This window comes from Botrytis sinoallii (assembly GCF_014898435.1).
Source record: "Botrytis sinoallii strain Bc 23 chromosome Unknown BSIN_004, whole genome shotgun sequence".
Taxonomy (NCBI): Eukaryota; Fungi; Ascomycota; class Leotiomycetes; order Helotiales; family Sclerotiniaceae; genus Botrytis; species Botrytis sinoallii.
In genome coordinates, this window is record NW_024066031.1 from 2,485,784 (window position 1) to 2,513,216 (window position 27,433).

Consider the following 27,433-nt stretch of genomic DNA (forward strand, 5'->3'; position numbering starts at 1 on the left):
CTACCTACCTACCTACTTCCCACCTTAACATATTAATCAGAAAAATATTAAAAATGGCTCGTCCAAAGAAGACGGAAGAAAAACCAAAGGAAGTTCCAGCTGGTGATGGAGCAACTTTACAAATCGATGTTGCAAGCTTTGTGAGAACTAGAGATACTGTAAGTTTCCTCTTCTTTATTCTCACTTTTTTTTACATTCCTTGTCTCGAGCCATTCCATCTTCTTCATCGCATTCCTCCAATCGATCAACCAACTATCCCCCCGCCATTACCTATATACATATACATCATTCCCATCAGCTACAGTTCAACAACTATAATCACTACATATTGGAATCATACAAATATCGCAATCGCACATTGACGCGACTCGATTGCACCTATTTTCACGTCCCAAATCCCAACTTCAAAATCTACCTCAAAGTCTTCTCTCACGCGTCAATACTGTTTACATCTGATCAAGCTCTTTCGCGTTTCGATACAATGGCGACCCCACCAACCCGCCAGCAAATGGATTTAAATTTGTATCTTTGTGAGCAAACGCTAATGTGGTCAAAGTTTATCGGTGGTCTCGCGACTTTACAAGAAGCCATCTCGAGTGTTTCCTCCGCCTACATCAAACATACCAATGCTGTCCTCGGCGAACATGGCACCGGCTATACCATCGACACGGCTCTATCCAAGCTCGGCGATAATCCTCTCCTCGAAACTCTGGGTGCCCTTCAACGCGCTGCAAGTCCCATCATAGCTAAAGCTGTGGATACTGCTCCAGAGAAGAAGGAGAGAAAAAAGAGACAACATGATCCAAATGCGCCAAAGCGTCCTCTGACTCCATTCTTCCTCTATATGCAAACCGCTCGTCCTATCATCGCAAAAGACCTTGGTGATGTTCCCAAGGGAGAGGTTTCAAGTGAAGGTACAAAGAGATGGACCGACATGGCGCCTAAGGATAAAGCGGTAAGTTTTATTATCCAAGCTCTTTTTTCCATTACTAATAGTATTTCAAGCTTTGGCAAGATGCCTACAAGGATAACCTCCGTCTCTACAATGCGCGCATGCACTCCTATCGCAGAGGTAACCTTACAGCTAAGGAAATGGGTGATGATGCTGCTGCTGCGTATGCTGATGAGAACAACATTGGAGCAGATGCTTCTGCCGATGCTCAACTCGTAGGAGAAGCCACCGCCGGAGTGACAGCGACAGTTGAGGAAGAAGAAGATGCTGAAGGTGAACCTGAAGCCGAAGCCGAAGTTGAGAAATCACCAACTCCAGCTCCAAAGACGCCAAAAGCCAAGGGACGTAAATCAAAAGGCAAAGCCGATGTCGCTGAAGAAATCCCCGCTCCATCATCTGCTTCTATCGTCCCCCCTCAAAAAGAGGCAAGTCCAGCTAGAAAGCGTAAGCGCTCTGGCAAGAAGGCTGATGAGCCAGTTGTTGCTACTACTGAGCAAGAAGAAGCACCAGCAACAGTTGAAACACCCAAATCAGCACCAAAGTCTAGAAAGAAGAAGGCCAAGACTGATGCATAGATTAAGAAGATGGAATAAAGATAATCAATCATCAAAACAAATATTAAGATCTTTTTCTTTTCATAGTAAAAGATTCTAGCTACTCAGGCATGGCGTTAACGTTTGATTTCTTTCTTTGCAATTGTGTTTAGGGCGGTCTTTTTTAACACAACATGCAATTATCGCTTTGGTTTTCTCTCGCGTTTTCTTTTCCTTTTTCCTTTCCTTTTCATACACTTTTTGTCGTAGTCGAATGGTTGATGGATATGGATATGGATATGGATGCTTTGCGTGAATTCTGTTTACTTTTGATTTGATCAATGGACATGGATGGATGGACCTATGAGGTTATCGTACTTTAGCTGGTACAAGGTACAAAATGGGTAGATTGGTTGATTGATTGGTTGATTGGTTGCAAGGTATAACTTTACTTTTTGCTTGCTGTGAGTGAGTGAGTGAGTGAGTTGTGAGCTTTTGTGCGAATGGAGAGAAGATGGGACGGTAGAGCAGGGGAGGGAGGAGAGTAGATGAGAGGACAAGGGAAGGGGATAAAGTTTTGCATTGGGTAGTTAGGCAGCTAGGTAGCTTTTGATCTATCTGTGTATCTATCCATGTATGTTGCTAGTGGAGTGGAGTGGAGTGGGATGAGATGGGATGGGATGGTATGAATAAATGGCTACTTTGATATTATACCTCTTTTGATGATGATGATGATGATGATGATGATGATGATGAATGTTCTTGATATTAGTGATACTGTTGTTCTTGTGATATGTTGCTGTTGCTGTTTCTGTTTCTATTTCTATATGAGGTGTGAGATGTAGCTGTAGCTGTTTCTATTTCTATTTCTATTTCTACTTCTGTATGAGATGTGAGATGTGAGATGTGAGATGAGATGTGGAAATAAACAATGAGTATGTATGTATGTATGTATGTATTTAAAACTATTTTTCGCGGAGGAAATGGGATGTGATATGTTGCGATGTGATATGTTGTGATGTGATGGTATGGAGTATGGAGTATGGAGTATGGAGTATGGAGTATGGAGTATGGAGTATGGAGTATGAGTATGGAGTATGGAGTATGGAGTATGGAGTAGGGAGTAGGGAGAATTAGTGAGTGGGTGAATGGGTAGTGAATGGGTGAGTAGGTAGGTAGGTAGGTAGGTAGGTAGGTAGGTAGGTAGTCTTGGAGGGGGATAGATAGATAGATAGATTTGTTGTGTGTTTGTATGTTTGGTAGAGTGTTGGGCTGGAGATAGGGGGTGGAGGATAGGGATGAAGAGAGCAGAGAAGCTGGTTCGGGATGTGAAAAAGATACTTGTTTGCTTGGAAAGAATTGAGTTGAGAAAGGGGTGGAAGGAGAGGGGAGAGGGAGAGGGAGAGGGAGAGGGAGAGGGAGAGAGAGGAAAAGGCTGTGGGGAATAAGCTGGGAATGAGCTGGGGATTGGATGGAGGGATGGGATGGATGGGAAGGAGGGAGAAGGAGAAGGAGAAGGTTTAGAGAATTGGGATTGGATTGGATTGGATTGGATCTGTGAGGTTTGTTATGTTTATCGGATTGGATTTATTGGGTTTGGAATGATGGGGGATGATAGGGAATGATTCTGACAGCTTGGAGAGTTTGGGCTTGAAGGATTGAGAGTTGAATTTGGAGAGTTGAATTTGGAGAGTTGAAGGATGGAGAGTTGAAGGATGGAGAGTTGAATGATAGAGAGTTTGGGATGGGGGAGTGGAGAGAAGAAGGGGTTGTGGTTTGGTTTGTGGTTTGTGGGAGAGGTGGAGTGGTTGTGCTGATGGTTGAGGGAATGGGCTTGAGTAGATGGGGGTGAGTAGATGGGGTGAGTAGATGGGGGTGAGTAGATGGGGGTGAGTAGATGGGGGTGAGTAGATGGGGGTGAGTAGATGGGGGTGAGTAGATGAGTAGATGAGTTGATATGATATGGATATTAAGAAAGTATTTATATTGATATAGAAAAGGCAATAAATATTTTGAGATTCATAGAGTTTGTAGGTTATAATAGGGGAGGGAGATGGAGAGATGGCTGGCTATACATGATAAGAATATCAGATTGAGATGTCAGATTGAGATTTTGAGGGGTTGTTTATACAATCTATGGATAGAATTTTATATGATTTGAGTATAGGAATATAGGAGGTTAGAGGTTTGAAGCGAACTAAAGAAATGAGGAGGGGATGAGGAGGAGGAGGGGAGGAGATAGGTAGGTAGTAGAGAGAGGATTTTATTGTGATGTTATTGCGATATTATTGCGATATTATTGAGATATTATTGCGATGTTATTGCGATGTTATGGTGAGAGAAAGAGGAGGATAGAGAAGAGGAGGAGAAAATATAAGCCCATCATTCAAAAGATTTAGAATACATATTTCCCTTAAGTAAGAGATATTGTTCTTGGGATGTGTAGGGAGTATTTGTAGGTATAGTATTTATGTATAGATAGATAGTAGGTAGTAGAGAGTAGACAAATAGTAAGCGAATATATACAATGTAATTCCATCAAATTTGTATATTCTAGATGAATAAGTTAAGTTGTTACTATTAGGTATCTGAAGGTCTTAAGGTACTAAATAGTGAGGTGTTATTTAAATAGTAGATAGTAGATAGTAAATACTAGTTAATATTCAAAATGTATATATAGAGGTACCTACATAAACCCCACACACCCCTATCCCAAACCCAGATACGCGAAAGAAGACTAGCTATAGATCGATCGAGTCTAAACTTTAATATGGATGCGAGACATAAGGTTACGACGTGGGAGAGATTTCTCGGGATTGCCGATGTTCGGTATCGTATATGGGTTTATGTAAGATTACCTCGGTATGTATGGGAAGGTGGTTTTTGATGAAGGGAGGGGGTGAGGTATGGGTATGGGGATGGGGATGGGGATGGATAGATGGATGGATGGATGAGGGAGAGGGGAAGGGGAAGGGTTGGATGCTTGAAGTGGTATTGTACGAAAGGATTGATGGGGTTAGAGTAACATTGTGATTGAAATAAATGAAGAATTCTCGAGGGAACTCTGGAGAGGATTTCTTGGGTTCTTGGGGTTCTTGGGGGTTTTGGAGAAGGAATTATGTGCAGGTTGGTATGGATGGATGAAGGTATGGATGAAGGTAGCATCGCAGTGCAGTATATAAGAAATTCAGTACCTTTTATATGCCGCTCCCTGTCCTCTTTAGATTTAGCTACTGAGTCGCATATGACATTACCACTCTACATACAGTAAACGTCTCTCTTACCTATGAGTATTCCTTCAGCCTCAAAACCAATTCTCGAGTCTCGGGCCGTTTTCAAACGGATCAGATCTAATCGTAATAAATCATCAATTTCATCAGTCGTCATTCGTTGGTCGTTACTCATAAATGAAATTCTATTCATTCAACAATCAAGTGCTCACAATAATTCTGTTGCCTGCAATACCACGATACACTACAAACAACCCAAGAAACCCTACCGCGGAGCATTCCCCAAAAAACTGTCAAAACCCCTACAAAACTAACACGGAAGATATTTTAATCCACGATATAGTGGATTATATATCACAGAAGAGCCTATAACAAACCACCAATTTACAGCTTCATCCTTTCAGGGGTTTATCGTGGCGCTGTTTTGTTTTCAATGCACGCTAAAAGATATCAGTAGCCAATTAGATTGAGTGGAGAGATGAAATCGCCCCGTTGTTTCCAAAGCTTTTTGATCCTGAGGAGTAATTTATTTTCCGCTCGTGGGAGCGATAGGGATGTGTGTATGTGTGTGTGATTGAATCTCATACGACGTATGAAGGGAGTTGGAGGGAAAATGGGAAAGGAAATTGAAATGGATAACTCGGCCGATAGGGATGGGTAGGGAGGATGAACTGTCCGCGAGAGAGGCTCTAGGATCCTTCTTTCATTCGAGATTTGGTTCGAGGTTGGTATATATATGTTATGTATCTTTCTTTGCTTATTCTCAGAGCCTCTTTCTTAATTATCAATCTGTCAGGATACGGGTTTTGATACACATTCTTTTGTTGAAGTTCTGTTCGTCGTTGTTTGAATTTGGTTTTGGGGATATTCCTCTGGAATAGTTTCTTCATACATTCTTTTACAATAAAGTATCTTTCCTCGTTAACATTCTTTCTAAGCTGTTGTTTTTATTGCAATCATGCATCTATCAGTCCTTACCATTTTAGCTTCTTCAAGCCTTATCTCTGCAAGACATCTACCTCTACACTCACTTCAATCTGTTCGCAATGCAGGATTATTTGGTTGGTCTGTCCAGGCTTCTACTTGTCCGACAGGCAGCACATCTTGTGGAGATACGGCGGCTGGTGCATGTTGTCCTTCGGGAATGTTTTGTGCTACACCTGCGAATTCGGAGGTTGCAGCTTGTTGTCCTTTTGGTATGATATCTTTATTCTTTCTTTTTGTTTTTCTCGCCGAGAGTTCGATTCAAATCCAACAAATCTAATACCCAGTAGCGGGAGAATGCAGGAGTGTAATTGAAGCAGCACCCAAATGTGCAGATGCCTCCTGGAATCTATGGGATGGATTGGATGGAAATGCTTTTTGTTGTGAAGCGGGACTTTTGGGAGCTTATGATCATATTTCTCACCGCGCGGGAACGTGTGTGGAGACTGTTGTGAAGCCTACTACTTCGGCGGTTTTGGTAAGTGGAGGTTATCTTGTGGTTTGCTTTGAATGGGAGATATTGATATTTCTGTAGAGATCAACTGGAACAGGTTGTGCGGCAACATCTTCCGTCGTTGCTACTACGAGCGCTATCTCGACTACTATTACTTCGATTCAGAAAACATCTACAGTTGTTTCAGTGAAGAGCACCATTACTTCAGACGCTAATACTTCTGCTTCTACTTCTACTTCTGCTTCTAGTTCCGGTAATTCACTCTCGTTATCCTTTCCCTCATGTTTCATTCATCGAGTACTGATCTACGTTTGAAATTTTAGCCAGGATTGTTGGTGAAAATGATTTAGCTGTGGCTGCGCCTGCTACAAAAGCCTCATATTCCAAGGCAACATCATCAACCAGTTCTAAGGTTGCATCAAGTGTAGTTGCAACCTCAAAATCTGCATCTACATCTGCGATCGCAACTGCAGCCGCAGCGCCTACCGGAAAACCTGTGTAAGTATCACATCTAGTCATGCATTAGCAATCATCTAATCTCTGTTAGCTTCTTTCACTACATGATAGGAGGAATCAATGATACTCATTGTGAGCAAGATATTATTGATGCTGTTGCATTGGGAGTCGATGCGTTTGCTCTCAATTTAGCCGTAACATTAGATTCTAGCCATTCATGGGCATTGAACGCTGTCAACTCCCTCTTTAAGCATGCTCAAACTCATAACTTTAAACTCTTGTACTTATCACTCTTCCCACAAATAAAAGATCAACTAACTCTTACCTAGTTTCTCCTTCGATATGACCGGATTCAACTCTCCTTCCCAATTCATCCCTATCCTCAAAACATACGTCACAAACAGCGCATACTATACCTATTCTGGACAACCCTTCGTCTCGACCTTCAACGGGGGCGCTTCATCTTTTACATTCGGTCAAGGCAGCGTAAACGACGGCTGGAAAAACGAAGTCCAAGCAGTCATGGCCGCAGCCGGTCATCCCATCTACCTGATCCCCTCCTTCCAAGACGTAGCCGCCACATCATCCTTCTTCACCAAATACCCAACATTAAACGGAACATTCAATTGGAATTCCTGGCCCACCTATTCCGCCGGCGACTCCCCCGTCGACACCATCGACGACAGCATCTATCAAAAAGCCGCCCAAGCCGCCGGAAAAGGATTCATGATGGGTATTTCCCCCCTACAATTCAAACACATCGACAGCACGCAAAACTGGTATCGCCGCGGCGAAGCCAATCTCGAAGTGCGCTTCGCTCAAGTGCTCTCCGCACAGCCCGATTTCATCGAATTCCAAACGTGGAACGATGCGGGCGAATCGCACTACATGGGGAATACGTGGCGGGAACCGCTGGTTTCGGATACGACGCCCGAGGCCCTCTCGAGTATCGCGTACGATCACACGGGGTATTGGCAGATTCTCCAGAGTTTTATTAAGGTGTGGAAGGCGGGGAAGACGAGCACGCAGACCATGTATCCGACGAATGGGAAGGATGCCCAGGGCACGTTTTGGCATCATACGTTGTTGAAGAATGGAGATTGTGCGGCGGATTCGTTGGGGTTGGGGAAACCGGTGGGGATTGGCGGTGTGGAGGATAGTGTTACGGCAGTGGTGTTGGTGGCCAGTGGGGTGCAGGGGTTGAAGGGGAGTATTAGTGTGGGGGGGAAGGTGTTGGGGACGAAGAGTTTCGAGCCGGGTTTTAATACCATGGTTGTGTCGAATATTACGACCGGCGCGGTGAGCATGAGTGTGACGAATGCGGCGGGGACGGTGGTGGTGAGTGGGAAGGGTCCGTTGGAGGTGGTGAATAAGGCGAATTTGTGTAACTATAACTTCCAGGTTGTAGGATTGAGTTAGAAGTGTAGAGAGAGGGTGTAGGGATTCCGAAAAGGAAAGGTTCGGGATGAGGTGAGCGGTACAGTGGATTTAAGCGAGAGGGAGGAAGACATTTTTTTCATTCATGTATCATTTGGATATCCATCTATTTAGAGGTTATCATTCTTCGAGGATTGTAAAAATTTACAATCCCGCACGCAATTTATAAACTATCTTGTATCATTTTCAGCTACGAACCTTTTGTAATATTTGCTATAACTACTTATTTATTAGAGAGTGTAAAGAAGCTCGAGTATCTGAAACCATTCCATCCACTTCATCCATTTCATCCATCTTATACAACAACACATCCATCCACCAATCCATTCAACGTTTCAATCTATATACGCCACTCACCTCACACCTCCCCTCCTCTCTCTACCCCCTCAACCCCCTAATCCTCTCCTTCAAACTAACCTTCTCCTTCTCTTCCGTCTCAAACCCACTCTTCTCCATATCATTAAACCCCACACTCGCACTCGCACTGCCACTCCCACCCTTCTTCCCCTTCATCCACTTCTCCAACCTCATTTTCACCGCCACCACCGTCGTCCCCGTGGTAAACAAACTCGCCGCATTCATCGCCGCCCCAATCAACACCTGATCCGGCAATCTAACCGTACACAGACTAATCCTCTGAATATCCACAAAACCCGTTACAAACGCCGCGTTTGCCGCAGCCAACAAAACACTCAGCACGATTCCCCTCAACAGTTTCAATTTCTCGATTCCGGGGAGAAATTTCATTTCCAGCACAAACGCCACAATCGTTAAAACGAGCACAGCGAATCCGAGGAGTCCGTGGAATGTGGTGCCGTGGGATGCGGAGCCGAGGAGAAGGATCCCGAGAATGCCGCCGCCGAGAGAGAGAGGCAGAACGGCGAAGATCCAAATGCGGAAACGGGTCTTGGGGGCGGAAGCCCAGATGTGGGGGAGGGAGAGCATGGTTGCGATTTCGTGGCCGGAGGTGAGGAGGAGAGCGAGGGGGATGGCGAGGAAATAGGCGAGGATGAGGAGGAATGCTAATGGGGGTTAGATTTATATTATCACAAAAAAAGAAGAAAAAAGGAAAGAAAATTAGGGAAAGAAGGGAAAAAATACATACCATGCGCCACAATCAAAATCGTCAACCGACTAATCCCAATCCCATTCACCAAAATCACCTGCGTCGCCGGATTAATCAAAAATTCATTTCCCTGACTCGCAACTGTGAATGTCGCATTAGGTAACATGACGCTTCCCCCCGTGGCCGGAATACTCCCACTCGCTTTGAGTCCCTGGAAAATCTCGACAAAACCGCCGATGCCCTGGCATGTAAGCGTATCGACGCCTTTTTGTAAAAGTACATCAAGAGAGGTGACGTTGACGCCGGTGAGGAGACCGCTGGTGATATCGGAGATGTTGAGATTTGTGGGGTCGTCGACGCGTTTGTGGAGGTTGGGGAATGGGGATATTAGGGGTGCGGATTTGCGGATGATAGAGGAGAAGGATCTATAGGAACGGGCTCGAATGGCTGGAGTGGAGAGATTATTTGCGGGTGTTTCTGGGGAGGAGAGAGATGCGGGTGTCGTGGAGTTGTTTTCCATAGTGCTTGGAGTTAATATGCCGTTGGAAGATAGTGACATACTCATTCCCAACATTTGCGCAATCAATGTCACACCCTGACCACCCAGTCCCTGACCAAAAGATGTTGCTACTCCCCCCGTCGTATCATTGAAATCATCCGATTTGAAAATAGGTGTTGCGGCTTGCATCATTACATCAGATGAATTGGCTCCATTGAGAATGGCCTGAAAACCTCCCATATTCGCTACACTTTGACCTGCACCATCGACAAGACCTCTTGCGAGACCCTCAGCTGCTTTCGAAACTGAAACTTTTTGTAGTGCCGACATCATTGTCCCAGAAGAAGAATTCGACCCTCCACCAAGAAGTGCAGCTGCTTTTGCTTGAAGACGCGAAACCGTACCATTAGCAAGAAAATTACTCGTAAGACCATAAGAGAAATCTCTCGCAACCATCGCTACATCTCCACCCATTGGACTCTGCGCCGTCGAAGGATCCTGTAAGCCCAGACCCACCGCCGCACCCTGTCCAATACCACTACCCGCTCCTTGCGCTGCCGGACCCAGCATTGCAGATATATTAGTCATAGACATCGCACTCATAAGTTTCGATTGCAACGACGAGAGAGTTCCATTCGCGAGGAAACTAGTCGTGAGTTCGTATGCAAAATTATGAGCCACTTCTGGCGCCGCAGCATCAGCTCCAGTACTAGGAGCCACAGCTGCATTCGAAAGTCCGAGACCTTGTGCTGCGCCGGCACCCAATCCAGATCCAGCTCCCACAAGAGTAGGTCCAACCATACTGGTAAGATTGGATCCGGACATGGCTTGGGAAGTCAATTTCTTGACATCGACGGCGCCAAGGAAAGAACTTGAGAGTGATTTGGTGAATCCATATGCAATCTCATTAACGTTAAGACCTGAACCTGTCGTGTTGGTTCCTGCAGCTGCGGCGGCAGCTCTCTTGAGCCGCATCCTCATAGTAGCCATGTTCATTGGTAAATCAAGACCCTCTGCAGCACCTTCTCCCAATCCTATAACAATGTTAGCATGATTCTGCCCAAAGTATTCGATAGTCCAGACTGCAATCCACAGCATGGAATCTTTGGAATATTCGACTCATTTCAGATAGCGAAATAGCTTCAATCGTTGTACTAATCCAAAATAATGAATATAGACGACTGAGAATAGCATTTTCATAATCTCAAAATCAAAATCTGAAACTTGACTGCAGTCCAGACCATCCGAACCACCGATTCTATCATTAAAAAAAACATACCTTTCCCAGCATTAACAACCGCAGATTGCAACATCCCACTTGGCAAACCCGTCATCAATTTCGACATATCGATATTCGAGAAGAGCGATTGAGTAAGCCCATTTCCGAGATTACCAGCAATCAAAGGGATACCAGTTCCATTAGGCGCAGCAACAGCTGATTTATTAAGACCCAATCCGCTAGCAGTTCCTCCTCCAAGACCAGTGCCTAGAGCGGAAGAAGCAGCTCCTGCACCAGTGAGGAATGATGATGTGTCTAAAGTTCCCGTGAGAGCATTGGAAGCTCTATGATATCAGTCAGCAAATTGTATTGGGATGAATTTGATATCTTCTGTTCAAAGAGTGCTTACCCGAATCCTAAATTTGCTGCAATAGCGTTGACACCAGATGGCTTTTCTGCAGTAGTTTGCTTGACTCCATTGTTAATTTTGAGACCAGTCGTAGCACCTCTTCCAACACCATCACCCAAAAATCCTGCCGGGGTGGCCAAAGAATCAGCAGTAACATCAAGAAGTTTTCCACCGAGTGTCTCAAAGATCCCTGCGAGACCACCTCCTCCCGTAGCCGCTTTTGCTCCACCAGCTCCCGCTGCCCCTCCCGCTCCTCCTGCCGCACCGCCTGTCAATATTGAAGCAAAGCCATCGAAAAGTCCTCGAGTTTTCAAATTGTTCCCGCTCTGTGCTTGATGTGTATCCACAGCCAACTTATGCAAATCATTGCTAAGAGCTTGTAAAGAAGTAAGATGATGTTGTGCGCTTACAGCACCCAAAATATCCGCCGCCGCCTTGAGTACTGATGCGATATCCTCTCCTCCTTGCAATTGTCCGATGTCTACAGTTTCGAGAGAAGCGATGCTAGAAGAAAACTGTGAGGTAGGATGATTATCGGTATGAAGAAATGATCGAGCATGATATATTCCCCATGGTAAGAGAGATAAAGTATTAAAGAATAGTAATAAAGAAGCGAAAATTACAAAAAGATTCCGCGTCCAGACGCGTTGCTGTGGTATATGATCAACATTCCCCATGATTAAATAAATGCAATATAGATCAAGTCACCATGACTTTCTGAAGAAAGCAGAAGGAAAAAATAATTTTCAGATAGGGTGAGAAAGTGAGGATGCCCGTTGTAATAAAATTGTCTTGACTAGATCCGCTGTGACTAGAGCTTGGATGGGGGCTGAAACGAAGATTGTTCAAGGACCAAGGGGGTAAGGGGAACTAAATAACATGTAACTAGAAGTATGGCAGGTTGACTAATAAAGTTGAATGAACTATATCGTCTTATTGGCCTGACTATGTATCGAGTTGGTTTCTGCTAAAAGTTGAGTAAGGGGCAGTATTTTTCAGTCTCACCCAGAACATATAGATGAGATCTGCTTATGGAATACTGGCTGATTCTAGCTGTGTTTTCACAAGATTATAAGTTGACGGGAACAGACTTCTATTCCTACTGTTCTTATAAGATATTTCAGCCATTGAGCTTGTCTCAATACACTCCAGTCATGAATACGCATGCAATCGATTGCCGTTCACAATCTTACACAAGATGGAAATTTTCTTCACACAGGCATCAATTCCGTTAAACATGTCAGCGTTGATTAAAGTTCCGACAGTATGTAATTAATTCCTCCGCGTGGATATACTCTATACACTTTTCTTTCAGTTAGTGTTTTGCAACGTCCCCAGAAGGTTCTCACAATAGCGAGAACAAAACGAACAAAGCTCAAGCTTTAATACGAGAATTGATAGACTCTTTATCGGTAGGCGTCTAACAATAAATTGTTTCGATTTATGATGAAGTACGTGCCCTGGCACGGTTGGAGCATGAATCATAATTTGCTTCACCATTTGTTTCATTCGGATAGCTCGGTACTCCGCTTTTGGTGACATCTGGGATTTTGAATGCAGGGATTGTTGTTAGAAGTTATTTGAATGCGGGTTACGGGTAGTCATGTCTACCGGCATCCGGAACTGCGATAAGGTGTTTTGTGGGCCATGGAAAAAACGAATGTCGGCATTTGCAGTTTCCACAAGTGCGTGTGCGTGCTTGAAGATGCGAGCAAGAATTCGGAAGTCCTTGTTAGCCGAAGATTTTGCATCGACCGACCCTTAGTTGATGTAATATATACAGTGATTGAGGGAAATAATTTGATATTACAACGTCTTTGTGTTCCTACATGCTCCCCATTTCTAGTGCCAATGACCAAAATAAAATTGTGAGGGTAGGGCATTGCGTGGATCGATTGAAAAAGATTTTAGGTTCCTCCAAATGTTAAGAGCCAGTAAAATAATCTTGATATGAACCCCACATCTCTGGATGTTGAGGTGCGTCGCCACCAACTGTTCCTAAACCAAATATGAATTCGTTCCAGTGTGCATTTGTGTAACCATCCGGAATAGGTATTGGTGATGTCATATTCGTGTCTATGGGGGTAGAACCCATGGGCATGGGAATATCGAAGCCCATCCCTCCGTAAGTATTCTGCCCCATTGGGTCAACCTGCCCAATTGTAGAAGTTTGGCGGTAGTTGTTATTCTCCGACACGATTGGAGAGAATTCGGCACCTAAGTTGGGACCTGGGCTGTACATATTAGGGTTGGAAATTGCCGTTGGAGTTGTTGATGCTTGAGAATCACTGAGGCCTCTTTCTCGCCTTCTTGCTGCTCTTGCTCTTTTCAGTAAATTCTTAACTGGTCGCCAAATCATTCCATCTTTTGTATCTGCAACGTATTCACTCCATCTATTGTAATGGAACTCAATGGACTCCCAAGCTTGGTCAGCAAGAGTGCCAGTTGGTTCCGCACAGAGCTCAGCTAAAGCGACGGCGATCGCATGCCACGGTACATAAGTTTCAAAGAACCAGGCCCATCCCTGTTCAGGATCATTTCGCCATAAATCTTCCATCAGATTTAGGTACGACATAGCTGTACGCAAAGATTGTCCTCGAGGAAGTACTCGATGAGTAGATTTTCTTCGCTGAAGTGGATATTGTGTCACCAACCATAATTTGAGCGATAATAGTCGTGATACCCGACAAAACCATAAAAATTTCGGATCATTGGGATCAGCACCTGCGAGATAGGTTGATTCGACTTTATCAGTAAATGCTTTGATCATCTGCTCTTTTTGTTCTGTGGTCAAGACCGGCGCGTCTAGGCGCGTAGGTACGAAATTCATCCTCAATCCGATCCCGCTAACTATCATTGTAATGCAAGAAAAGGTCATACTGGTGAATCCTATCCGATCGACCGGTGAAGTTGTTGAGGTAATCGAGATATCCTCGTCGTTTATGTTGGCAGGCATCTTTGTATCAAAAGAGCCATCAGTGATCATTGTTTCTGTACCTCGATCTTCAGAAGCTCTCGTGTCAAGTACGATCAATGTCCACCATACTCTCCTTCGCATTTCCAAATCGAAAGGTTGACTACCGCCATCTCTGTGAAGCCCGATGCCACGGGCAAGCCGGACTGCAAGACCGATAAAAGCCCATACAGATCGACTTCGATCATGAGTGCGCATAGCTGCCTGTGAACGTATATAAATATCATCATCGTCCAAGATACTTGGAGAAGAACACTTACAATATACGTCATTAGAGCTTGTAAGGTAACAATTTCTACACTATTAAGAAAATCTGCTTCCTGGAGAGCAATCTCTGTCGCAGTTTTGTATCGTGTCACTAAAATTTGCCTTTCTTCATCTAAAAGTTTAAGGCACTCTTCATTTGTCATGCTCGTCACAGCAGCCAGGTACATAGAAAATGCGCTAGCCTCAAGACTTTTGAATTTGTGTCGGCCAGTATTCGGATCGAATAACTCGGACCTTGGGTTTATCATAAGGTGTGTTGTTGACTTGTGCATAGTGACGACCATTGGATGCACATTTTTGAAATAGAACTCGAATAAAATGTTGCGGTGGTCGTCGGATGGATATGGAATTACGACATTCGAGGAAGTGACCTTGGAATCAAAGACAAATTGTGAAGGGGAATCATACTTGGATGCTGGCGAGGTTGCAGTTGATCCAGAATTTTCATCTTCATCGTCACTGGGATTCTCGATGAGCTGTTTCAGTCCATCAATTTCTTCACTTAATCTTGTCCAAAATCCATCATGAGTATAGATCGACTCGTTCTCTTGGCGTCTGATAAAATCAGCATACTGATGATCCAAACGTCCGGGTACAAATCCAATCTCATGGACATTGTCATTAAACTGTTGACTTGGAGACGTGAAAGAGCGATGAGGTCGCGGTCCTGACGATGGTGTATTTGACCGAGCCTCGTCTTCTACATGACTATCCTCCCCAAGGAGTTTTGTGGCATCAATTCTGCTCACCAAACTTTCGAGATGAGAGATTCTTTTTAATAGCTCAGCATCACGAGACTTCGGATTACTTTGTCTCGGCCTGGGGTTTCGAACACGTGTAGGGAAAATACATTCAGTACCAGATGCCTGATTATGTGTTATTCATTAGGTATTCATAGACACCCAAGAATGGCGGATTGCAGGTTGGAAAAACAAATTTCACTCACCTGACATGGGATACACGGGTTTGTTGTTTTATTGCATCTTATCTTACGTCTCCTACAATTTGTGCAACTAAGAACTTTTGATGGTGGTGGTTGTGCTGCTGCTGCTGCTGGAGATTGGGCGTTTGTGTTACTGGCGGTAGAAACCACGGGACTGTTCGGATTCATGATGTTGAAATATTAAAGAGTGGCACAGTTGTTGCCTATATCATAGGAGTCGGTCTGAATGATTGATTGAATGATCTGTTTGATCTGTTGGTTGATTGCTTATTTGATTGATTGATTCACCGACTGAATCAATTGATGGATGAAATGAAGACCCACAGAACTCTTTCAAGACAACAAATGGGTGGTTCTACCATAAGCATGACAGCATGATTATGTATGGAACTGGAATTGGAATTGGAATCGGGAATGGAATGGGATAAGGCTGAGTGAGTCAAACGAAGTCTTTGTCCAAGATCTCATTTCGGAGGAAAAAAGGTCCTTTTGTTCATATGAAAGCCATTTGCACGGTTGCACCTTTTTGAGCAAAAACCTAAAATTGTTGAAAAAAGTACCAGGTACCTGCCCAGGGAGGGAGGAAATAATATGATGGAGGGAGACCGAGAGTATTAGTAATCCCATCTCCCTTACGTACGCGGCTTTGGCTGACAACACATTCGAATTTGAGCCAATGAGAAAGCTCCGTGCGCCACAGATCCTTACTCACCGGAGGGTTTTGAGCCCGACTACCGACTGAGCTCATCCAATGGCCAAGAATGGCGTAGAGAAAAGTCCACGGTTTCCAAGAACAAGAGATTCTTCCAGCTTATTAAGGTGATCATCCAATACTATTAGGTTTGGATGGTATGTCACCAGTACCCCAATATATAGATGCAACAGCGGATTGATAGATGGCCTGCCCTACACTGTGCGCGTTGTAGAATCCATGCCATCTACTTCCAGAGTTCGGTAGCCAGGCACTCACTCACTCACTCACTCACTCACTCACTCACCAGCACCACCACACCCACTTACCCGGGAAGATTCAGGAGCAGCATACCGGTATAAATGGTGAGAATTTCTCGTCTTGTATCTCCGCTGTTCCCATTCCCCGTTTTGCTAGTGCTTCACCTTATATCCGAGTACCGCTGCAACGGAGATAGATGATCCCTACAAGGGGTTAACCAGGGTGCAGCGATCGGCTCTTTTTATATATACGATGCCGATATATTACGAGTACCACCCTCTACATAGGAGAAAAAACAGGCCGGAATTGACCAATGCGTAATACCTCTCTCTACGCGTTATTTTGGTGAGGGTGCACGTACCATTACATAGTGGTCAATTCCGGCCTGTGTTTTCTCCTACGTAGAGCCACCACCTGGGCACGTGTCCTTGGGAGCCCACTCCTACTTAGGCACCTACCGGATCCTCCGCGGATTAACCTTGATCATTCTCGACTGATTTTAGCCCCTGGTTTTCTTTCCACAGAATAACATACATACCCATCAACCTACCTCCCGACCTTGGTCCCTCGTGCTTGCCATGCTTGAGATTCAATCCTGACAGCTGGATGGAATAGTACATGAGTGAAAAGTCAAAAATTCTTTCTATTATATCGCGCAGAGCTGCAACCTGAACGCCAATCTGCACTGGAGTCTGGGGCTAGGAAAAGTATGCTTAAAGTTTTGGCTTATTAGCATTATGCGTGCTAAACTCTATGCACGTTCATCTATAGCTTCGATTGATGCTATGCTGCTCCAGACTCAGACTCATTGCTCATCCTGTCAAAAAATCAACTTCAAGATCCTTCTTTCTTACGACCTATATCTCCGTTCGATCATCATTTCTTCGTCCAGCAACTTCTTTGGAGTAGCAGCAGGAGTCTTTTGGTAAGTTCGGTGGAATTTCCAGTCTGGGAACATCTCAATAGGTGATTCGGATGAGCATTTTAATGATGCTCCGGCATCAACGGCGCGTGAATACAACCAATTCACATTGTTGCACTGGGCAGTAACACCATACTAATAAATAGAAGCAAGCCTCCATATTCCATTTGCAAGGAATCCCTCCAGAATTCATTTCGTGATTCTTGAGTGACATCGACAAACGACAGTAGGAATGCAGACTAACCTCACACGGGCTCGGAACCTCAACCTGTTGATTGGGTATTTGATACGCCTAATGGTCTTGTTTTAATAGGACTCTTGGCCGACACAGCAATTTGCCGGGTATGAAAGTGTGGTATGTTCCATGAAGATGTATTGGTGGAAAGACTCGTATTAAATCTGCTGGAGTATCTACTGAGATATCGGGGTATATGTTGTGACCATGTGGAACTCTAAGTTTGGAGTTCGAATCCTTCAAAGCAGACAGAAAAATCAGTTCAGTGAGGCTATCACAATCTTTCTCCTCGATCGACTTGAAACATGAGCGATACTGTTTGTTTCATCAAGGTTTCTGCTGAAAAAGTAAGATGAGTCTAGTCCACATCTTATTTGAACACTTTCATATTGATGTTTTTAAGGTGTGCAATAGGATGTTGACAGCCTCATCTTGCAGCAGCTGAAGGAACATGTTCTCTCTTTCTTGGCATGCACTTATCCGCAAATTACTTGGGCTGTGGCACCTAGTCCTACCAACAGTTTCTGTACAGATGTTTCGTGCTTATAAGGACAAACGCATGTCAAATGCCAAATTTCCTCTCATGCGATGTCAGTAGCTCAATTTCCAACTCACTTACAACGCTCGTTTTGGAAACATGGATGAAGCCTATGAACCAGTTGCCACCCTTGCTGACGACACCGTGCCAATTACATCCACGGCCTCTTCTTGGGGTCATGCACTAGGAGAGCGATTGAAATTACGGTCATGGTCCCAGTAACTCAAGACCAACTTACGCGGTGCCATTGATCACGTTTTTAAAGCGAAAATAAAGCAGCTCGTTGATCACAGCTCTTTGATAGACTCGTGTTGCTGATCGTGCTCTCGCCTGAGTTTACACTGTGAGAGCTTCGTTCTTGCTGAGGATACAAAAGATACTTCAAAAGAAGTGGATCCAGTTCATACGACGCTAAGCCCAGTGAATCTCGGTTACCTTAATGATATCTACAAACGCAAGTCGTCTTGCGCTTTCTGCAGACTAGTTTACAAAGCCACCAAACTAGAAGTTAAAGCTTACAATCAGCCTCGAAGGACCTGTGTCAATAATGAAGATCGCCAAACCACATGCTGGATGGAGTAGCTAATTGATGGAAGAACAGGGTCAGACACGATACAGCCTAGCAATGCAATCAACACCCCAATCACAGAGTGCTTTACTCGTCGAATTCGCTTATATAGCAAAGATGGGTCATTTTCCGACGCTTATCTTGTTTTGTTGTCAACATACAACACTGAGAGCAGGTCGCCCAGTTTTCTTGGCAGGATTGTCTACCCAAGACAGGCAGGTTTAGCGAAGATGAGCGAATGGATTGGAATCTGCGAGCAGTCCCACAAGGAAGTTTGCCGGCCACTACACGATAAAAGTCCAGCTCAAAGTCTTGGGGAGAGTATGAGGTTAACCGATGTTAATCAAATGTGTCTTGTCACTGCGGAAAGTACAACGAAATATGTCACCCTCAGTTATTCCTGGGGCAAAACGAAATTCTTTAAAAACACACGACGTCTTAACGTTAAGTTGCGGAGGCCAGGATTCCTTAACATTGTTTTTGATGAACTTGGCCAAACAATACAAGACGCCATATTTTTAGTGAGATCTCTTAACATGGGATATCTGTGGGTAGATAGCATTTTTATTGTGCAAGACGACATAGAAGATTGGACGCGAATAGCTCCGGTTATGGACCGAATATATGGCTATACCACGCTTACCATCTGCGCTGGCAGTGGTGGTGATGTTTCCGAGGGTCTTCCTAGAGCACATTTGGGTTCTCGTCGATTGATCCAATACGTTGAGCGCGTTGCAGGATTAGAATTGATGGTTGTCCGATCTCCTGAGAATTACATCAGAACATCTCCATGGAACACTAGAGCGTGGACATTTCAAGAAAGGCTTCTTTCGAGATGATGTTTGATTTTTGTTGGTAACCGCGTTTTCTTTCAATGTCGACGAGCTACTTGGTCCGAAGAACTGGATTCCGAAAGGCACTGTCCTTCCTGGACACTTAATGTTGTCGGGTCTCCGTTGAAGTTATGGAACGACCAGCCATTGCGACGGTATAGCGATTGCGTTCAAATATATAGTGGTCATAAGCTTACCTTTGTTACGGACAAAATGATTGCCTTTACTGGTCTAGGTGATATTTTGGCCTCAAAACTCCAGGGGCCGCTGCTTTACTGTCTTCCAACCGCATATTTTGACTGGTCTCTGTTATGGGAACCGATTATAGCAACGGAGCGCATTGAATGCTCATTGGGTGTCCAATCTCCCAGCTAGTCCTAGTGTGGATGGGTAAGGGGCGTTGAGTGGAGGCTTTCAACAACTTCTAGGATTCTCAATAATATGCATGAATGGTTGGTAGCTCATACTTGGATCATTTGGTATAAATGTAGTGAGGACGGCACACATACCCTGGTTTGGTAAGCTTCAGAGGTATCCACAACAATGCCGAATCGCTGGAATGGGTACACCATTCCTGATACCGGTGGCTGCGACTCTTATGGACGGCTCAGAAAACTCAAAGCTGCGGGACAATCACCTCAGCTTGAGACAGTGCCAAAAATATCCGCTGAAACCCATTGCCTTCAATTTTGGACATACTCTGCATTTTTCAATCTTGTGGAGAGAAACATGTCGGTCGCAAATTTCAAATCGGTACTCGGCTCGGGACTCCACAGATACGACATCGAAGATTCAAAAGGTGACTGGTGTGGGACAATCATTCTAGATAATACCTGGGCCGAAGGCTGTGGCAAAGTACACGAGTAAGTTTGTCAACTTTTGTTAATTTCAAAGGCCAGGCAGACCGCTTAGTAATTGAACCATACATGTACCACGATCAAGATACGCATTCTTTCTTTCAGTTCTCTTTAAAGATTTAATCTCCTCTTTACTAATCTTCCACCCCGCAAGATTCATCGCAATATCTGAAGCCAAAGACTTGGGACTTGAAGAATTCGACAGTTGGACATATTATATCCCGCAAGAACGAGAAGAAGCAGAATGGTATCTATACTACGCTTTGATGATACAATGGAACGACGAAAGAACTGTCGCGAAGCGAGTAGGCCTTGCAAAAATCTTTAAAGAAGCATTTCATTCATGGCCCCTTGCGCCAGGATTGAAATGGAAGGAGATCGCATTGGGTTGATTGGGAATACTAATGTGAAGATACTTGGTTACTAGGAGAATCATCAATATCCATATGATGGCTCCAGTTGTGAATTATTACTTTTCTACGTAAATGATGAAACTTGAAATAGTTGTGTATATTGGAGATTATGCATTCTATATACTGAAGTCTTCCGATGCCCTCCCGCTCATCTATGACGCATACATCCATATCTCATTTCCCATACCCGCCATCGATTACCTACATAGATGTATTTCTGCAAAAAACTCACCCAGTAATAATTATCCTATCCAAAAGCGGTGAATGCCAAACATCAGAGTTTTGTTGCACATCTGAAAAAATTACAAAAACACCAAGCCTCCATCCTTCCAAATCGGGAAGAAAAGTTGTAGAAATATATCGACTGGGAATAAGAGTACTTCTGTCGGGTTTATTCCCGGTCGTGACCGATATATATCGTGTGGGTGAAAAAGCGTGTGTGCATGCATGGAAGGAAGAATAAAGTTTAATTCCACCCCAAAAACTCACGTGAAAATTCACTCTAATCGTTATTGATTCTATGCCTAGATTTTCCTTAGTCTCCAAGGTTGGTTTCATTGCTATTTGTAAGAATTACTATTGTATCAAAGTAAAAAGTAAATCCTGTCAAATAAGGTTACTTGAACTCATAGGAAATTCTGCAGTAGCACGGATGGATGTGTCTGGGTTCTTCACCATCTGTCAAATTTACTGCTGCGAAACCCGCTCGGAGCATGTGGTGTTACAAAACGACTCATGTATACGTGTCGCAGCAGGTCACGTCTATCTTCGAATAGGTACCTACCTAGCTATAGCTACCATCTCTCGATCAATCCAACGGTAATTGCAATGTGCAGTTAACATATCTTGGGTGCTCACGGCTAATATTGTAATACACCACCATCATCTCGGAGAAGGAGTTTCAAACAGTCCGACCCTGTCAATCACCCGCCGACTGCCTCTCTAGAATCGGACTTTTTAAAGTTGGTTGTCCTTCGATTCCCGGAACGCTATCGCGGGGTTCTGGATGTGGGATTGTAGATCCGCTTTATGTTCAACGTCTTCAGAGAGCTATCCTGGGTATTGATGTTCACTGAGGTCATTGCATCTTAGGAAAGGTTGGGCTGACGTCGAACGACTTGGGTGATCAAGAATAGAGCCGTCTGATTAATCATGATCTATGAAATTTAAGATAGTAATCGTGCTGTCCCATATCGTGGTTGACGTGCCGCTTGAAAGTTGGAAATCAAAAAGTATTGGCCGTACTTCCAAGAACATAGTTTAATCGATGAGAGAGTATAGCACTACCTAGGTCACCATATACACCCGTGGACATCTACCACAGTATAAACTCTGCGCATACCCAAATTGTTTATGTAGCGAACAGATTAGATTAGATTAGATGCAAGAGGTAAATCATCGGTTTTAGTAACTACACGCCGCTTATATCCGTCTGTATATTCACAGACTCGTACCTGTCCTGAAGATCCACCAGTAATCACTAGAAACAACAAGATCAGGCTGTCGAAACTCGGGAATAGCAGCTCATATATAGCTAGTCATGGGAATAACGAACCGGATTCCCTTAATGGGATTAACTCGAATACAATCAAGTCTGGATCAGCAAGAGGGATGTCACACTTCTGGGGATAAAACTCGTCTGTGCATATATATATATGTGTGTGTGTGTGTGTGTGTGTGTGTGTGTGCATGTATGTATCCATATGTTTCCTGAACGTCTACTCTCTACCCTCGTGGTTTATTGCTGTTTCAATTGAGGATACCGTTCGTTTTTGGCTTTCCACTCGTACTGACTTGTTTCTGTCTCGTCATCTGATATAATTCATCGTGTCCTTTCACCTCTACTTTGCCAACTTCCTGTCCCAGCAGATTGAAGTTCAATCTCCAGTTTCTCACTCTTTCTCTGATCTACATCTCCAGCCATGCCCGCCAACACATGCGTCAAGCGCGCTCTCAGCGCCATGGAAAAAGATCCCTCTAAAATACTAAATGTCACCTACAACGGCAACACCATCACACCCAAGCAATACATTCCCCGATCAGGTAACATCCTCACTCTCCCCGTACCTCAAACTGAATTCCCAAATCCAAATCCAAACTCCTAACCCACCCCACAGAAGCTCAAACCACCCCCTCACTATCCCTCCCAGCCCCCACCCCCACCCCCTCCACCACCTACCTCCTCATCATGCTCGACCTGGACGCGCCCTTCCCCTCCCTCCCCCTTCTCGGTCCCATCCTCCACTGGATCCAACCCGGCTACACCACCAACCCCACCGGTCTCCTCACCACCACCGAGCCCTTCATCGCCAACTATATCGGTCCAGCTCCTCCTCCAGGAAGTGCACCGCATCGATACTCCTTCTACTTATTCGAACAGCCGGAGGATTTCAACGGTGGGAAATATGCACCCAGCGGAGGGAAACCGCTGAGTAATTGGTATCGAATGCGCTTTGATTTGGATGGGTGGCAGAAGATGGCTGGGCTGGGGGAACCGGTTGCTGTGAATTATTTTCTGAGTAATTAGACCGGATTGATTTGGGGGTTTCGACTCTCGAGCTTGGTTGAGATGAAGCACGTGCTGCGACTGTGTTGAGTATTGAGAGAGGTGTGTTTTGCTACCTCTACCTATCGTAGAGATTTAGTAAGAAAATAAACGGTAGATGAAATCTGGAAAAATTATCATCATCTCGTTTCAATCTTCAATTTTCAACGAGAAAACTTTGAAGTATCGCATCGATCTGATTTCTATCTACATGCCTTAACTTCAAAGAGTATGTAATCTTTACTCGAGTCTAATCTTCACGAATATCATTACACGTCTTCGTTACTTCCTACCTACCAAACACGTATGTCTCGAGTAACACTTTACTTCCGCAGTATCTTATGTATAAGAAAAACGATCCGATGCGTCCTCTCGTGTCACCTGTAGATCCACACAGTATACCATCGCTCCCCGTTCCCCCTGAGTTCCCGCTAAATTTAACCCATGATACTTCTATGGTCGTTGCATCCATCGTATCCAACCACCTCATAGCTCAACTACAAACCACAAAATTCCATCTATCCAACATCGGCTCGAGAACTCTCCAGAAATAGATTACACAAGATCATTACCCAGTAAGAACACCAATCGCAGGTTTACTTTTCGCCGCAATGTGTTCACTTCAAGCGATGTCAACAGAATTTCCCCACAAAATCTCAACGCATCGAAATCCAAGATTATCTGTCTCCATGACTTTACCAAGAACCATAATATACCTAGAAAAATATCCTACATTCCGGTAACTAATCGGTACACTAAAAATTCTCCATTAATAGAGATCAGTGGATCACTTGGGGACCCCAGCAGAGAATATAAGAGCTTCCTAGAGTTGGCGAGAATGACTACTAAATCTACTCTTTCGCATGATCATGAGATGAACTCTCGAATAGATAATAGAAACCCCTCTACCCCAAGTGGATTGCAGGGATGACCTTAGACATCGTATATACGAAGAAAAGACAACGGAAATCGCAATGGTGTCAGTGCAGAACAAAATTTGTAACTATCATTAGAGCTAAATAATATCCTTTCAATCAAACCCCTATACATGAGACACTCACTTCACATAAACGAGCTTAGTCCTGTCCCTTCATTGCCATATAGATAACCCCTCTAATAAACATAAGCATTTTGACCCAACGGCAACCAATCCGCCGCCTCACAAACAATATGTACACCATCTGCCTCAACTCTATAATTTTCCGGATCGACCTTCATCTTTGGCATCTGATCATTGAACTTCATATCCTTCTTTCCAACTATTCTACAATTCTTCACCGCCTCTACGCGGCTTTTCAAGCCATATGTTGCGATCGTACCCGAAGAAATTGATGATTCGGAGACGAAGAGGATAGATGTAGAAGGGACTAGGGGTGCAAACATGGGGCGACAGATGATGGGTTGGACAGTTGGGATGGAAGCGTTAGGATCGCCCTAAAATCTGATTAGCAAAGAATTTGAGAGGACATGGGTGGAGCATGATCTACCATTTGAGCGTAAGCGATAATACCGCTCTTGATAATTGTAGTAGGTTTAGTTCCAAACCACGCTGGATCCCAAACGACCAGATCTGCAAGCTTTCCCACTTCAATACTGCCAATAATATGACCCATACCTTGAGCAAGCGCCGGATTGATCGTGTACTTGCTAATATATCTTTTGACTCTGAAATTGTCTGCTCCAGTGCCCAGATCTTCTCCGAGTGCACCGCGTTGGACTTTGTTTTTGTGGGCTGTATTCCATGTTCTCATGATAACTTCTCCACAACGGCCCATTGCTTGGGAATCAGAAGACATCATGCTGATTGCTCCCAAATCATGAAGAATATCTTCAGCTGCAATCGTTTCGGCACGAATTCGTGATTCTGCAAAAGCGACGTCTTCGGGAATATTCTTGGAAAGATGATGACAAACCATAAGCATGTCTAAGTGCTCATCAAGTGTATTTCTAGTATAAGGTCTTGTAGGATTGGTAGAGGAAGGGAGGACATTCGCATGCTCGACAACACTGATGATATCAGGTGCATGGCCACCGCCAGCTCCTTCGGTATGATAAGTGTGAATAGCACGATTTTTGAATGCAGCAATCGTGGATTCAACAAAACCTGACTCGTTTAGAGTATCGGTATGGATCAAACATTGAATATCGAGTTCATCGCAAACTGTCAGACAAGAATCAATCGCCGAAGGTGTAGTGCCCCAATCTTCATGTAATTTGAGTCCACAAGCTCCAGCAATAACTTGCTCACGGAGTGCAGCGGGATCACTGTCATTTCCTTTGCCAGTTATTCCAACATTCATTGGCATGGTATCACAAGCTTGAAGCATTTGTCGCATGTAATTTTTTCCAGGTGTGCAGGTTGTAGCACTAGTTCCAGCGCTATTTACATATTAGATAGCATATAGCAAAAGTTTTTATTTTACTTACCTTGGGCCAGTCCCGCCTCCTAGCATAGTGGTAATACCGGACGAGATAGCTTCATTGACTTGTTGAGGGCAGATGAAGTGAATATGAGTGTCGAAGCCACCGGCAGTAATAATTTTGCCTTCCCCAGCAATAACATCTGTACATGATCCAACGATCATATTTGGACTAACGCCATCCATCACATCTGGGTTACCAGCTTTACCAATACCTACTATTGTACCGTTCTTGACACCAATATCGGCTTTATAGATACCAGTCCAATCAACAATCAAAGCATTAACAATAACGAGATCCAATGATACATCATCAGGTATACCTGTAGCCTGGCCCATACCTTCCCGTAAAGTTTTACCACCACCAAACTTACATTCATCGCCATAAAAAGTCAAATCCTTTTCAACCTTGATCCAAAGATCAGTATTACCTAGACGAATAGTATCACCTACAGTTGGTCCGAACATAGTTGCGTATGATGTTCTATCCATTTCGAATGCACCAATAAATGCAGCATCTCCACTTGGATCTGGGGTATGCGCGAATCCTGCCTCTTGAAGATTGACTAGAATTTCTTCCACTCGTGAAATATCTACCTTGCCAGTAGCAACGTGATTTCCACCACGGATGACTCTGTTGCCACCAATTTCTACTAGTCCTACGGTTTTAGTGTCTCCAGGTTCGAATCTAACAGATGTACCGGCTGGAATATCGAGTCTGTAACCATATGCTTTGATGCGATCAAAATCTAGTTGTGGATTTGTCTCGATGAAATGATAATGAGATCCAATCTGCGAATATGAGCAAGTGGTCATCGCTGTAGAATCTTAGACTCACTTGTATTGGTCTATCACCCTTACTTGTCACTCGCAATTTTATTCTCTTTCTTCCTTCATTCAGCTTGACCTTACCTTTTACAGTAATCAAAGCACCAGGCCGTTTGGTCGATTCGTATTCTGCATGCAATGGCAATGGGAAAAGATCTATATCCGGAATTGGAAGAAAGCTTCCATAAAGTGCCTTCGCCAAATCTCCATCATCTGTACTAATTGGATGATGTACCGTCACCAAGTATGTTCCAGTTGGAAAAGTGCCTTCGACCATAATTTCCGTAAGAGTCGAGCAAACCGCAGGTTGGACATGACGACGCCCGAGCATTGTTGCGCCAATTGACATGAGATCTGCCACTGTATGGTTTCCATCGCGAATGAGCTTTCAGGTCGTCAGTTCGTATTCTTTTCCTGCTATTGGGGGAAAGACGGTCGCCAGACCTCTTGAAGATTATTCGCTATAAGCGCCTTGTGTCAATTAGTAACAATCTCATAACATGTTTTCGAATGCTTGAATGAACTCACAACTGCTTCGGAATGATTGAGCTTTACTCCTCGCGCAAGTCTTCGTTGTGCCAGCAGGCCAAGCTGAGAGATAGCAAGCTTATCTATCTATTTTGACGATCCCAAAAATTAATTCCTTTGCTTGAACGCTGCTGCGATAAGGGTCTGGACTTACTTCTTTAGGTATGAGATGCATCTTTGAGACTGCTATGTATCTCCTCTTCAATTGAATATGATTAATTGCATTAGATGATGTTTTGTAGAAAACTAGATATGATTTAGAGCTTCTCAAATGCTAAGTTTTGCTAAGGATTTAGAGATAAGGCACACCCCTCCGTTCTATCTAACTGATAAGGGAAGATTATGACAAGGATGGATGTGTCCAGTGAATT

General features: G+C 44.1%; 8 protein-coding genes across 8 annotated transcripts; 5 read left to right on the forward strand and 3 right to left on the reverse strand.

Moving 5' to 3' along the window:
- Positions 1 to 53: 53 nt before the first annotated feature.
- EAF02_003162 (uncharacterized protein) lies at positions 54 to 1,527 on the forward strand (the record flags this gene model as incomplete). Its single annotated transcript, XM_038899210.1, has 3 exons — positions 54 to 158; positions 557 to 955; positions 1,006 to 1,527. 3 exons carry the CDS (start codon positions 54 to 56, stop codon positions 1,525 to 1,527), a joined length of 1,026 nt encoding a protein of 341 aa, XP_038761498.1.
- Positions 1,528 to 5,673: 4,146 nt separating this feature from the next.
- On the forward strand, positions 5,674 to 8,028 carry EAF02_003163 (uncharacterized protein; the record flags this gene model as incomplete). Its single annotated transcript, XM_038899211.1, has 6 exons — positions 5,674 to 5,911; positions 5,990 to 6,177; positions 6,235 to 6,406; positions 6,477 to 6,651; positions 6,701 to 6,889; positions 6,939 to 8,028. The coding sequence occupies 6 exons, from the start codon at positions 5,674 to 5,676 to the stop codon at positions 8,026 to 8,028; spliced, it is 2,052 nt and encodes a 683-aa protein (XP_038761499.1).
- A 127-nt stretch (positions 8,029 to 8,155) lies between these two features.
- Positions 8,156 to 12,196, reverse strand: EAF02_003164 (uncharacterized protein). Its single transcript, XM_038899212.1, has 4 exons — positions 11,240 to 12,196; positions 10,891 to 11,174; positions 9,152 to 10,645; positions 8,156 to 9,068 (listed from the first exon to the last, which is right to left on the reverse strand). The coding sequence occupies exons 1-4, from the start codon at positions 11,914 to 11,916 to the stop codon at positions 8,425 to 8,427; spliced, it is 3,099 nt and encodes a 1,032-aa protein (XP_038761500.1). The 5' UTR covers positions 11,917 to 12,196; the 3' UTR covers positions 8,156 to 8,424.
- A 236-nt stretch (positions 12,197 to 12,432) lies between these two features.
- Positions 12,433 to 16,014, reverse strand: EAF02_003165 (uncharacterized protein). The gene is made up of 4 exons (XM_038899213.1): positions 15,748 to 16,014; positions 15,427 to 15,666; positions 14,474 to 15,346; positions 12,433 to 14,417 (listed from the first exon to the last, which is right to left on the reverse strand). The coding sequence occupies exons 2-4, from the start codon at positions 15,589 to 15,591 to the stop codon at positions 13,164 to 13,166; spliced, it is 2,292 nt and encodes a 763-aa protein (XP_038761501.1). The 5' UTR covers positions 15,592 to 15,666; positions 15,748 to 16,014; the 3' UTR covers positions 12,433 to 13,163.
- A 2,155-nt stretch (positions 16,015 to 18,169) lies between these two features.
- Positions 18,170 to 19,477, forward strand: EAF02_003166 (uncharacterized protein; the record flags this gene model as incomplete). The annotated part of the gene is made up of 2 exons (XM_038899214.1): positions 18,170 to 18,288; positions 18,667 to 19,477. 2 exons carry the CDS (start codon positions 18,170 to 18,172, stop codon positions 19,475 to 19,477), a joined length of 930 nt encoding a protein of 309 aa, XP_038761502.1.
- Positions 19,478 to 20,014: 537 nt separating this feature from the next.
- EAF02_003167 (uncharacterized protein) lies at positions 20,015 to 20,720 on the forward strand (the record flags this gene model as incomplete). The annotated part of the gene is made up of 2 exons (XM_038899215.1): positions 20,015 to 20,334; positions 20,483 to 20,720. 2 exons carry the CDS (start codon positions 20,015 to 20,017, stop codon positions 20,718 to 20,720), a joined length of 558 nt encoding a protein of 185 aa, XP_038761503.1.
- A 1,713-nt stretch (positions 20,721 to 22,433) lies between these two features.
- EAF02_003168 (uncharacterized protein) lies at positions 22,434 to 23,268 on the forward strand (the record flags this gene model as incomplete). The annotated part of the gene is made up of 2 exons (XM_038899216.1): positions 22,434 to 22,784; positions 22,859 to 23,268. Exons 1-2 carry the CDS (start codon positions 22,664 to 22,666, stop codon positions 23,266 to 23,268), a joined length of 531 nt encoding a protein of 176 aa, XP_038761504.1. The 5' UTR covers positions 22,434 to 22,663.
- A 1,131-nt stretch (positions 23,269 to 24,399) lies between these two features.
- Positions 24,400 to 27,237, reverse strand: EAF02_003169 (uncharacterized protein; the record flags this gene model as incomplete). The annotated part of the gene is made up of 7 exons (XM_038899217.1): positions 24,400 to 24,720; positions 24,774 to 25,665; positions 25,714 to 26,498; positions 26,545 to 26,919; positions 26,979 to 27,005; positions 27,063 to 27,149; positions 27,217 to 27,237. 7 exons carry the CDS (start codon positions 27,235 to 27,237, stop codon positions 24,400 to 24,402), a joined length of 2,508 nt encoding a protein of 835 aa, XP_038761505.1.
- Between the last annotated feature and the right edge of the window lie 196 nt (positions 27,238 to 27,433).